We start from the raw sequence: 12,500 nt of genomic DNA on the forward strand, positions 1-12,500 counted from the left end.
TCTCTCTCTCCCTCTCTCCCTCTCCCTCTCCCTCTCCCTCTCCCTCTCCCTCTCCCTCTCCCTCTCCCTCTCCCTCTCCCTCTCCCTCTCCCTCTCCCTCTCCCTCTCCCTCTCTCTCTCCCTCTCCCTCTCTCTCTCTCTCTCTCTCCCTCTCCCTCCCTTCCTCCCTCCCTTCCTCCCTCCATCTCCCCCTCTCCCCCCCTCCCCCCTCATGAGTTTATTGTCCTTCACAAGAAACAAGAAATGGGAAAATTAAGTGGTATTATTTTCTCACCCTGATTAAGCTTTTCCGTTTGTATTAAGTGTTATTGTGAGAGTTTAATTATTTTCCCTAACATAATTTGTTTCTTTTAGTTATAAGTGGATGTAACTGACTGTACATTAATCTTATTGCCTCTTCTTTAAGGTAAAGGCAAGGGCACCCCAATGTTGCGCGACGGCATCAAGTGCATTGGTGTCGAACAGGACGAAGAGTCGGAAGCCTCGGACTGGCAGGGCTTCAACTAAGGGGGGGTACAAGAGGGCTTCTCTTTTCCCCCATGATATTTCCCCAAACCATTGTGATACAGGGTGGGCCTTGTTTTCTCCTCACTGTACTAATGTAGTATTCTGTTCACCAGAAAAAGACAAAAGGGTTAGGTTAGTGACGAATAGACTGTGATCTGATGCTAATGTTCTTCAGGTGTTTCCGGTAGGTATTCTCAGGAAGAAAAAAGAAAAAATGGAGAGAGAGAGTGAGAAAAGACCGATTGCACACCCAGGCTAGGTTTCATCGTGCTCAAGTAGTAGCAGGCAACATCTAATACTGATAGATGTTTCCTTAGGCATGTTTATATGCTCATATCTGCAAGGTAAATGAGGAACTGTAAAGAGAAGTATATCTATATATGTATTTGTCCTTTTCACACCATATCTGGAGATATTTACGAAGTATTTTTTAGATGTTCTCAATATTTTAGTAATGTTTTGATGAAGGATAGTGTGCTAGTTTAGATAGGTTCTTCATAATGTATACTATATTTATAATGTATAACAGTATTACTGTGTCTAGATTCTTCAGGAGACTTTCTCTGATTCCTTTATAGTATATAATGAGGTGACAGTAGTATTTCATTTTATTATTCTAGATGTGAATTGTGTTGTCTGTTTGAGACTTCAATTTCATTCAAGGGAAACATTTTTGCAAATGTGTTTGCAAAAGAAAAATAGGGGATTAGCATCAGAGAACTTTGGAGGATAGAAAAAAAATGAAGAGAGATACAAGGGAGGAAAGTTAAGGCAGCATATGAATGGCAAGAAAAGCACAGGCAAATAAGGCCAAGCAAAAGGAAAGAAAGTAAATTCAATGAAAATAGAGAAATTAGATCTTCTGATTGTAAGATCATTATAATGTTTAATCCTTTCCTCACTAGTCTGTTTTACAACCGGGTTTTATCACACATAAACTATGCAATTAGGTAAGCACAGGAACCCCTCCCCATGTAGAAGAAAGAAGAAACATATATGATTTTCTATCAATCTATTTAGATATTGAGCCCACATACAAAAGTAATAAATATGTAACTTATTTCTCTGGGTTTACAATTAGCTTACTCAGTTTTCTTTGCAGTAATTATTAACAAGTTATGGGATAATACTATCCCACAACTTTCCGTGTTCTCCCATTGTGTCTTGGTAAGGTGAGCACTCTTTAAATAGGTAGATAGGGTTATTCCTATCAGAAAAGTTGATGGTGTTTGTTACATGGTAATGAAAAGTGTCCTGATTACCACCATATAAGTTAGAATAAATGAAAATTAAAAACAAAATAGCTGTGAAATTGACAAGATGATTACATGTCCAAGTGTGAGTGTTTAAAGGCAGTCTCGAAATTTTATATACTGGAAGATACACAGTCATTTATCTTACAAGAACTAGTCAATTTAATCCAGATAAAATCCTTAGTAAGGTATTTGTTTTATGCATTACAAAATAAATTATCTTTGTGGAATACCACTCTATGGGAAACTTTCTCATCTACCAATTAGGAGAATTAAACATAAATCTATTTTTGTTGCTCTGACTTTCATATGTAAAATGAATGTGCCAACTTATAGAGTTAATCATAAAAAAGTAAAACAGAAGAGAGGGAAATGGAAAAATTCTTTGATTTTGTTTTTTGTTTGTTTGTTTCTTGTGTAATCTCAACAAATGTGATGGTAATATTAAAACTGCTATTAATATACTCATGAAAAACAATAACTCAATGTTTTTTCCAACCAGTGTTTGTAATATAACTAATATAAAAGTGTATATGTTTATTATGCACCTAATGACAATTCTTTGAAATAAGAAACTGTTATATTTACAAATGTTTAGTCACATTTTGAATGTAATAAAATATATATCAATTTTATCAACATTTTCTGTTGATCCTTATGTGAATACTAGGCTAACCAGCTGAAGCGTCGAGGTGTTTGGATATTCCTTATCTCATGTTATGTTACAAAACACCTTGAAAAATGTGTGTGTGTGTGTGTGCGTGTGCGTGTGCGCGTGTGCGTGTGTGTGTGTGTGCGTGTGTGTGTATATCATACATATATATATGTCATCACAGAGTCCCACCATAGGAAGTATGGTTTACAACTATGTGTTTACAGAATTTATAAGATTTTTAAAAATAATCCCAGGATTATAAAGTTATATGAATATTATTATCATCATTATATAGGCTACTGATACTTCTACCCAGGGTGCAAGTACTAGAAGGTAAATATAGCATAAAAATGCATAAGATATTAAGCAACAAGGTACAACAGGAACAAGCATTCAGGAACACTGACAACTGAGAAAAGAAGATGTACAGGAAAAGTTTACCTAAAAGTATATCAAGGATTGACTAAGTTCAAAATGGATAAGGATATACAAATATAAATATATATTTCTTGATTTTCATGTATATTTGATGGATCTCACATATTAAGCTAATTACCTGCCCAGATAACTATTTCTTACAAAGATAAAAGGCATTATAATACAATAGAATTTAGTGAAGCAGTCATTATTTTAACAATTGCATATTAACAAGAATTGAGTCTTACATTTGCATTTTTGTTTGGAATTTACTTGACTTTTTATTCATAGACTTTATATCTTATATGAGCTTCAAAAAGATATTAGTATCTAATATCTATCTGAAGGTAAAATTATAGTTATCTAAGTTTTTGTTATCTTTATTTGACAGTAAAAAAAAAAAAGACAAGTAATATGTAATGAAAATAGAATTGATTATTGATTACTATTTTTTTTATTTATGCAAGTATACAGGTCACAAATGACCGTTAAGGTACAGTTTTTTTTTCTCATTCTTACTTGATAACACCTCTATGAATCTCCAAAATAAAGTGACAATAAATTACACCTTTTACTGAAAATCTTCAGACTTTGAGATAAACAAATGCATTTAAATCACACTTAGCAACACTTGACCGACGTGTGTTCCAGAACTCAATTTTTGATATAGTTCAATCTATATATTCTGCTTCGTAAATCTTAAAAATGACCTCACACAAACTCCCATGAACTCTACAGAGTAATTTCGAAATAGAGTTAATCCACAAACTAATTTTTCAAGAGCATTTACTCAACAAAAGAAGAGTATCTGGCAACTCGAACTGTGACGTAACGCCCACAATTGGTTCCCTTCTTTTCGGAGTCTTGCCAATTTTCCTAATTTATCAAACTTTTTTCCTTTATCTTTCATCGTCAATTTCATTCCAATCCCCCCTTTAACCTTTCGTTCCTCCATGACAGAATCATAGATATTCAATGTATGTTCAGATATATATTCATATCTATTTAATGCCTCCGTATAACAATATATACCGATTTCATGTACGATTCGTAAAGCAAAATCGTAAGTAGAATTATGACCCTGAACGAATCTCACCGTAAAGGAACGTTCACTCACACACCTGGGTATGGCTTGGGCACCGGGCAGTAGGCACAAGAGTGGAAGAAAACAAGAGGATTTTCACGCAAATATCTGAATTTTGGGCGTGTTAGGACGTGTTACTGCTGTTGAAACATGTGTGGTGGGAATTTCAACATGTTCATACAAGTTTAGGTGTAATTGAAAGCTGTTAAAAAAACGTTTACGTCTATATATACGTATGTCTACCGTATGTACATCACCCTGTTCACAAGAACACGAAGGAACAAACATATAACACCTTACAAACACGTTACCTCATCTTTTACACCCAATTTAACGACAGACAACGTTACGAAATAGCCTCCCAGTACCTCAGACAAGAAACCAAAATTTAAAAGAAAATTACCACTCACCCAGAAACCTTCATATCCATTTACCATGGCACTTCCGACCTGCCTACACCTCGTATTTCTCTGCCTGTTCTTCGTGGGGAGTGCCAATGCTGACGACTATGTAGATCTGACATATAACTTTGATAATAATACTATGGCACTACCTGGTGTCACTCCGTTTATGTTGAAACAAGAGAAGAGAGGATATACTTTATCTGGATATTGGTGAGTAAAATACAAGTGAAAGTTCTTGATAGATTTAGTTATATGAATTAAGTATATATGTGTGTATGTACTTATCTGTGGATTAAAGATTATATACGGAATTTCGAATAAAAATTGTGAAGAATGATAGAGTTATCATAACGTCATTAAAGGAAATATGGAGTTTTCTAAAGGTTTTTACTTCGAGATGAACTAGAAAGTTTGAGTGAATAAATTGAAGTAGGATTAATCAATTTCATGCGTTTTAGGTTTATTTCTTATCTATTTTGATTTTCTGTTCGTGATATTCTGGATAGATCGCTTTATTTCTTATTTTTTCCTTAATTGTTATTATTATTATTATTATTATTATTATTATTATTATTATTATTATTATTATTATTATTATTATTATTATTATTATTATTTATTATTATTTTTTATTATTATTATTATTGTTATTATTATCATTATTATTATCATCATCATCATTGTTATTGTTATTATTATCATCATCATCATTATTATGCTGCTGATAACGATGGCGATAAAGATAATCATAACAGTCATCATAATCATCATCATCAGTATTAATGTTTATTAATGTTTGAATTGTTATTAGTATTAGTACTAGTGCTAGGTGGATATGACATATACCTGGTGTTGATAGAGTGATGATAATGACCTTGGTGGAGTGGTGATAGTGGTTAAACTATGATCATGGTGTTAATGAAGAACAGGATGGTGTAATGGTAGCAGTAGTTATGGTGCTGCCTTGAAATAGGGTGGTTGATAGTGTGACCATCGGATCATAGTCGTCACCATAATCATCAGTCTTAAACAGAAACAACCAAATGAAAACTTTCTCACGCCTCACAGTCTTATTAATCCTCATTTTCCCTCATTACCTTTCCTCAATCACCTGTTAGGCGCACCTCACTCAAGCCCCCCCACCTCCACCCCCATTCTCACCCCCCCTAACTTCCCTGTGAAGGAAAATTACATGTAAGGTAATTATGACTATATTATCCTTCCGCTGTGCACCAACCCACTCTCGCCATCCCTTTAAACGCACTCAATCCGTCTATTTTATTCTTTCAAACGCACTCACACACTCTCGCCATCCCTTCCAACGCACTCATCCGTCTATTTTATCCCTTCAAACGCATTCACCACCCTCGTCATCCCTTCCAACGCACTCACACACTCTCGCCATCCCTTTAAACGCACTCATCCGTCCATTTTATCCTTTTAAACGCACTCACACACTCTCGCCATCCCTTTAAACGCACTCAATCCGTCTATTTTATTCTTTCAAATGCACTCACACACTCTCGCCATCCCTTTAAACGCACTCATCCGTCCATTTTATCCTTTCAAACGCACTTAACCGCCTTCGTCATCCCTCCTAACGCACTCACCCTTCAAACGCACTCACCCAATCCCTCCAAACGCCCTCACACCCCCTCGCCATCCCTTCAAACGCACTCACACACTCTCGCCATCCCTTTAAACACACTCACACACCCTCGCCATCCCTCCCAACACACTCACACACCCTCGCCATCCCTCCCAACGCACTCACTCTCTCGCCATCCTTTCAAACACACTCACACACTCTCGCCATCCCTTCAAACGCACTCATCCGTCCATTTTATCTTTTCAAAAGCACTCACACACTCTCTCTATCCCTTCTAACGCACTCATCCGTCCATTTTATCCTTTCAAACGCACTCACCCGCCCTCGTCATCCCTCCAAACGCACTCACACACCCTCGCCATCCCTCCCAACGCACTCACCCGCCCTCGTCATCCCTCTAAACGCACTCACACACCCTCGCCATCCCTCCCAACGCACTCACCCGCCCTCGTCATCCCTCTAAACACACTCACACACCCTCGCCATCCCTCCAAACACACTCACACACCCTCGCCATCCCTCTAAACGCACTCACACACCCTCGCCATCCCTTCAAACGCACTCACTCTCTCGCCATCCCTCCCAACACACTCACACACCCTCGCCATCCCTCCCAACGCACTCACACACCCTCGTCATCCCTCCAACCACACTCACACACCCTCACCATCCCTTGAAACGCACTCACCCGCCCTCGCCATCCCTTCAAACGCACTCACCCGCCCTCACCATCCCTTCAAACGCACTCACACACCCTCGCCATCCCTTCAAACGCACTCACACACCCTCGCCATCCCTTCAAACGCACTCACACACCCTCGCCATCCCTTCAAACGCACTCACACACCCTCGCCATCCCTTCAAACGCACTCACACACCCTCGCCATCCCTTCAAACGCACTCACACACCCTCGCCATCCCTCCCAACGCACTCACCCGCCCTCGTCATCCCTCCAAACACACTCACACACCCTCGCCATCCCTCCCAACGCACTCACCCGCCCTCGCCATCCCTCCAAACACACTCACACACCCTCGCCATCCCTTCAAACGCACTCACACACCCTCGCCATCCCTCCCAACGCACTCACCCGCCCTCGTCATCCCTCCAAACACACTCACACACCCTCGCCATCCCTCCCAACGCACTCACCCGCCCTCGTCATCCCTCCAAACACACTCACACACCCTCGCCATCCCTCCCAACGCACTCACCCGCCCTCGTCATCCCTCCAAACACACTCACACACCCTCACCATCCCTTCAAACGCACTCACCCGCCCTTTTTATATTCCAGGCACGAGAGGAACAGCCTCCTGCTCGGCGAACACTCGGGCACGCACCTCGACGCCCCGGTTCACGCGTTCGAAGGAGGGTGGGCGGTCGACCAAATACCCATCGATCGCCTCGTCGCTCCTGGTAAGGGCGTGGAAGGGCGTGGAAGGGGATAGGGGCGTGGAAGGGCGTAGGAAAATGGGTAGTGCGTGAGGGCGTAGGAAAAGGGGTAGTGCGGAAGGGGATAGGGGCGTGAGGGCGTAGGAATGGGTAGTGCGTGTGGGCGTAAGAAAAGGGGTAGTGGGTGAGGGCGTAGGAAAAGGGTAGGGGTGTGAGGGCGTAGGAAAAGGGTAGGGGCGTGAGGGCGTAGGAAAAGGGGTAGTGCGTGAGGGCGTAGGGAAAGGGTAGGGGCGTGAGGGCGTAAGAAAAGGGGTAGTGGGTGAGGGCGTAGGAAAAGGGTAGGGGTGTGAGGGTGTAGGAAAAGGGTAGGGGCGTGAGGGCGTAGGAAAAGGGTAGGGGCGTGAGGGCGTAGGAAAAGGGGTAGTGGGTGAGGGCGTAGGGAAAGGGGTAGTGCGTGTGGGCGTAGGAAAAGGGGTAGTGGGTGAGGGCGTAGGAAAAGGGTAGTGCGTGAGGGCGTAGGAAAAGGGGTAGTGGGTGAGGGCGTAGGAAAAGGGTAGGGGCGTGAGGGCGTAGGAAAAGGGGTAGTGGGTGAGGGCGTAGGAAAAGGGTAGGGGCGTGAGGGCGTAGGAAAAGGGTAGGGGCGTGTGGGCGTAGGAAAAGGGTAGGGGCGTGGAAGGGCGTAGGAAAAGGGTAGTGCGTGAGGGCGTAGGAAAAGGGTAGGGGCGTGAGGGCGTAGGATATGATTAATAGTAGGTAAGGGCGTAGAGTATGGGTAGGGAATAAAGGTATAGGAAATGGTAGGGGGGGCCGGGAGGCAAGAAGGGGAAGGGAAGGATGTAGGGGGGAGAGGGTGGAGAGGGACGGGAGGGGGGATACATAGGGAAGGGGAGGGGGTGAAGGGAAGAGAAAGTGGGCGAATGGAGGAAGGGCGGAGAGTAGAGGGAGGAAGAGAAGGGAGAGGGGGATGAATGGGGAAATGGAGGACAAGGGAGAGGGGAAGAGGGTTGAGTGAATGAAAGGGGGTGAATGGGGAAGGGAAGGAGGGGGTGAGAGAGAGAGAATTGGTAATTGGCATTGCACATTTGTGGAATTAACGTTTCGATTATGCATCTTCGACTGAGAAGTGCCTTTTGTAATACTGGTAAAGAGTTGACTTTAAAATAATTACTATTGTCATTGTTATTATTGATTTTAGTGTCATTATCATTATTGTTATTGATATCATTAGTATTATTATTATCCTTATCATTAGTAATATCATTATTAATGTTATCATTGTTATTATTAGTATTATTATCATCATCATTATTGCTAGTTTTGTTATTATCTTTATTACTATTACTGTTATTATTGATAATGTAATTAATTACTGATATTGCAATTAGTCTTAATGACAATCATACTAGTTTACAATTCATTACCATCATCCTTATTAATTTCCCCTCCCCTCCCCCCACCCCCACCCCCCACCCCACCAGGAGTGAAGATCGACCTTCGAGAGAAAGTGAAGGACGACCCTTCTGCGGAACTGACCTCGGATGACCTCATGGCCTGGCTGGACGACCACGGACCCCTTCCTGACGGGGTGGTCGTCTTCGTCTACACCGGATGGGGCACCAGGTAAGATGGTGGTGGTGAGGGGGGGAGGGGGGGAGTGAGAGGGGAGATTGAGGGACTGACAGGGGGGGTAAATGGGTAAAGGAGTGGATAAGGAGGGGGGGGGAAGGGGAGGGGAGGGTATGGGGGAGGGGAGGGGAGGGTATAGGGGAGGGGAGGGTATAGGGGAGGGAATGGAGGAGGAGGAGGAGGAGGAGGAGAAAGCGGGGAAGGTTGAAGGGAAGGATAAGGGAGAGGGGAGGGAAGGGTGGTAAATAGGGAGATGGGGAGGGAAAGAGAGGGAGGGAGAGGACGAGTGAAGTCTTTGTATACATGAAATTTGTATACAAGATTTGTAGATATAGATAAAATTTGTACACAAGACGTAAACAACACCAGCATCATTGAAAACACGCGAAACACAATCACAGAACTTCTCCACGAGGTCAGATAACACTGAACTTGAAGGAACGTGTTTCAGGTGCTTTAAATTCAAAACGTTTATCATCAAGAATCGTGAAATGTCTAAAAGTTCATCCCGACTTCATTCCAATAGTGTACTCGGGCCTTAACATATATCAGTCATTATTGTTATTTACGATTGAAGAAAGTAGCTGATAGCATATCTTTCGTGCAACTTTATTGGCAAATGCTGCAGGCTGTGGTACCATCATCCATAAATATGCCCATGTGGTTATTCTTCGGATATTGGCTAAATGATCGTGTCACATTGTATCAGTATTTCCTGAGCTCCGTCAGTTGGATGCAAAACGGGCGCGTGAATGTGAAGGGCCAGTTAATTGTGGTGGCGATGAAGGGGCGGGGCTAATTTTGCCTGACTGTCCTGGTGACTGGAGTCTACTTATGATATGAAACAATAAAAACTCGCTCATTAATCGCACGTAAATCTTGGAAATTGTTATAAACCGAACAGCGTCGGGATGATGTTGATGTTTCTGAATGCAAATACGCAATTTTTTTTTTAATTTTAAGAATTAGATAAAGCTCAGTTATGATTAAAAAATGTAAGATTTAGTCGATTGATTATATCTTTGGGTCAAACACTCTTTGTATTGAGGAGAAGTTGCACTTGACAGGTTAGTAATGACTGACAAGTTGGTGTCAATAACTTTTTAATGATAGGCAGTTTGATTGTGATGGTTGGTTATTTGAAGTCCGCGCCGATCTCCCTAACTCATTTTCTACTTAAAAAAGAAAAAAGAAAATAAGAAAAAAATATATATATCTGACCCAAATCATTTCATGTATATCCGAAATACTCTTTTCGTTTCAAAACTAGCTCTCATACCTTCTGAAGTGAATCTAACATTTACGCAATAGTCTAACAATGATAATACGATATAGAAAACAACAGTGTGAAACAACAATATTTATGAATAAAGTAAATAGAAGTTAATTAAAAGACCACAATACAAAATATATCTATTCGTTGTTTCTCTATGCCAGAGCGTGGGAAGAAGATCAGCTGTGCCTCAGCCATCGTCCTATTAAGACTAATAATATTACCACATCTTTTTATTTTTAGTTTTTATCTATTTATTTGTAGAGAGTATAGGGATTTATATAAATGTTTCATGGTGGTTGTCTCTCGTGAAAACAAAACCGTAATTGGTATTCAGGTTATAAAATTTCTTGAGTGCTTCAGGTTAGGAAAATTGAATAGAATTTAATGAAAGCAAATAAAAGCGAAGCGATTTCTGTCTCTGGGAAAGCCTTTGTGGAAAAGCTTAAGCATTCGGAGTTGTTCTGGTCAGCGTGGGCGGAGATGAGGAAAAGGGACAAGGAGATGAAGAAGGGGAAGGAGGAGGAGGAGGAGGAGGCAGAGGAGAAGAAATAGATGAAGAAGAAGAATGGGGAAGAGGGGGAGAAGAGGAAAGGGAAGGAGGAGGAGGAGGCAGAGGAGAAGAAATAGATGAAGGAGGAGAATGGGGAAGAGGGGGAGAAGAGGAAAGGGAAGGAGGAGGAGGAGGCAGAAATAGATGAAGGAGGAAGGAGGAGGAGGAGGAGGCAGAGGAGAAGAAATAGATGAAGAAGAAGAATGGGGAAGAGGGGGAGAAGAGGAAAGGGAAGGAGGAGGAGGAGGAGGCAGAGGAGAAGAAATAGATGAAGAAGAAGAATGGGGAAGAGGGGGAGAAGAGGAAAGGGAAGGAGGAGGAGGAGGAGGAGGCAGAGGAGAAGAAATAGATGAAGAAGAAGAATGGGGAAGAGGGGGAGAAGAGGAAAGGGAAGGAGGAGGAGGATATATACGGATAATAATAATGATAATAAGAATATGAAGAAGAAAATGCAGAAGAGGGAAAAAGTAAAGAAAAGGAAAACAGAAGTAAAGAATAAAAAGTTGCTCTCGTTAAGTAGTTACATGTTGATATGATTATGAATTTAGCTCTAAACACTTAATTAATTCAACCTCGCATTATTTTCACCGTGATAATTCTCAGAAACACAAGATCATGCAATTTTCTGTTTAAAAGATGGCCACGTTTTGTCATGTTCTTCTTTCATTTATATGCAACCTTTTTTTTTTTTTTTTTTTTTTTAATTTCCATAGACTGTAAATGTGTTCAAAGTTAAAAGTCATTTACAAAATAATGGCAAATTAACTCTTATTGTCAAGAACAATGGCATTACCTTTTTTGAAAGTTCATAAACATTTGCAATAGTGGTTAATAGAAGAGCATTTGAAACCATTTCCCTGTTTGTTTGTTTGTTTAACGTTTACATACATTAATTGTAGTATGATTATAATAGTAATAAATAGATCTAGAATACTCCAAAGTTATTCGAACTGTCTTGTTTATAAAGTATTTAATTGTGCACATGATTAAATAGCACATCCACCTAGAATCTTTTTGTTCCTGATTCATTAATATTTTTTTCCCCCAACTATAATGTTTCTTTACAGTGTGTACATAATGAAATACCATATTTTACACACGCACGCGCGCGCGCGCACACACACACACACACACACACACACACACACACACACACACACACACACACACACACACACACACACACACACACACACACACACACACACACACACACACACACACACACACACACACACACACACACACACACACACACACACACACACACACACACACACACACACACACACACACACACACACACACACACACACACACACACACACACACACAATGTCTATGCACACATTTTTTTCTTAATTACATTCCATATTCCTTTTTTAATTCCCTTTTAAGTATTTGTATTTTCTTTTAACTCATTTTTTTATCTGACAGATACGGAAACAAAACTGCCTATTTTGGCACCGACTCAAACGACACTTCGAAGTGGATGTTTCCAGGTAAGACGACCTGTTGTTGCATATGTTTTGTTTATTGATTTATTGATTTTCTCATACACGCACACGCTTATTTACATTCAACCATAGACATTTACAATTATTATTCCACCCCTTTCTACTTTCTAACCCCCCCACACCCACCCACAGGAATCAACCCAGGGGCGGCACAGATCCTGACGAGCTACGAGGCTGCTATTGGGCGTCGTGTCGTGGGCGTGGGAA

At 41.1% G+C, this 12,500-nt stretch overlaps 2 protein-coding genes across 4 annotated transcripts in view; both read left to right on the top strand.

Annotated features, from left to right (window-relative positions):
* Window positions 1-2,395, top strand: part of LOC122266946 (adipose-secreted signaling protein) — a 10,739-nt gene extending 8,344 nt beyond the window's left edge. For all 3 annotated transcript variants that reach the window (XM_043036937.2, XM_086551671.1, XM_086551672.1), the window contains exon 6: window positions 407-2,395. In XM_043036937.2, the coding sequence (XP_042892871.2) occupies window positions 407-507 (101 nt within the window). In that variant the 3' untranslated portion in view covers window positions 508-2,395. The remainder of the gene's footprint in view (window positions 1-406) is intronic.
* A 1,554-nt stretch (window positions 2,396-3,949) lies between these two features.
* LOC122257106 (uncharacterized) overlaps window positions 3,950-12,500 on the top strand; it is a 10,262-nt gene continuing 1,711 nt past the window's right edge. Inside the window, exons 1-5 of the mRNA XM_086551673.1 lie at window positions 3,950-4,530; window positions 7,227-7,345; window positions 8,800-8,944; window positions 12,214-12,278; window positions 12,426-12,500. The exon at window positions 12,426-12,500 is cut by the window's right edge and continues 104 nt beyond it. Of these exons, the coding sequence (XP_086407799.1) occupies window positions 4,352-4,530; window positions 7,227-7,345; window positions 8,800-8,944; window positions 12,214-12,278; window positions 12,426-12,500 (583 nt within the window). The 5' untranslated portion in view covers window positions 3,950-4,351. The remainder of the gene's footprint in view (window positions 4,531-7,226; window positions 7,346-8,799; window positions 8,945-12,213; window positions 12,279-12,425) is intronic.

This window comes from Penaeus japonicus, unplaced genomic scaffold (assembly GCF_977035675.1).
Source record: "Penaeus japonicus unplaced genomic scaffold, GWHDUDI00000001_assembly GWHDUDI00000025, whole genome shotgun sequence".
In the NCBI taxonomy this organism is placed as follows: Eukaryota; Metazoa; Arthropoda; class Malacostraca; order Decapoda; family Penaeidae; genus Penaeus; species Penaeus japonicus.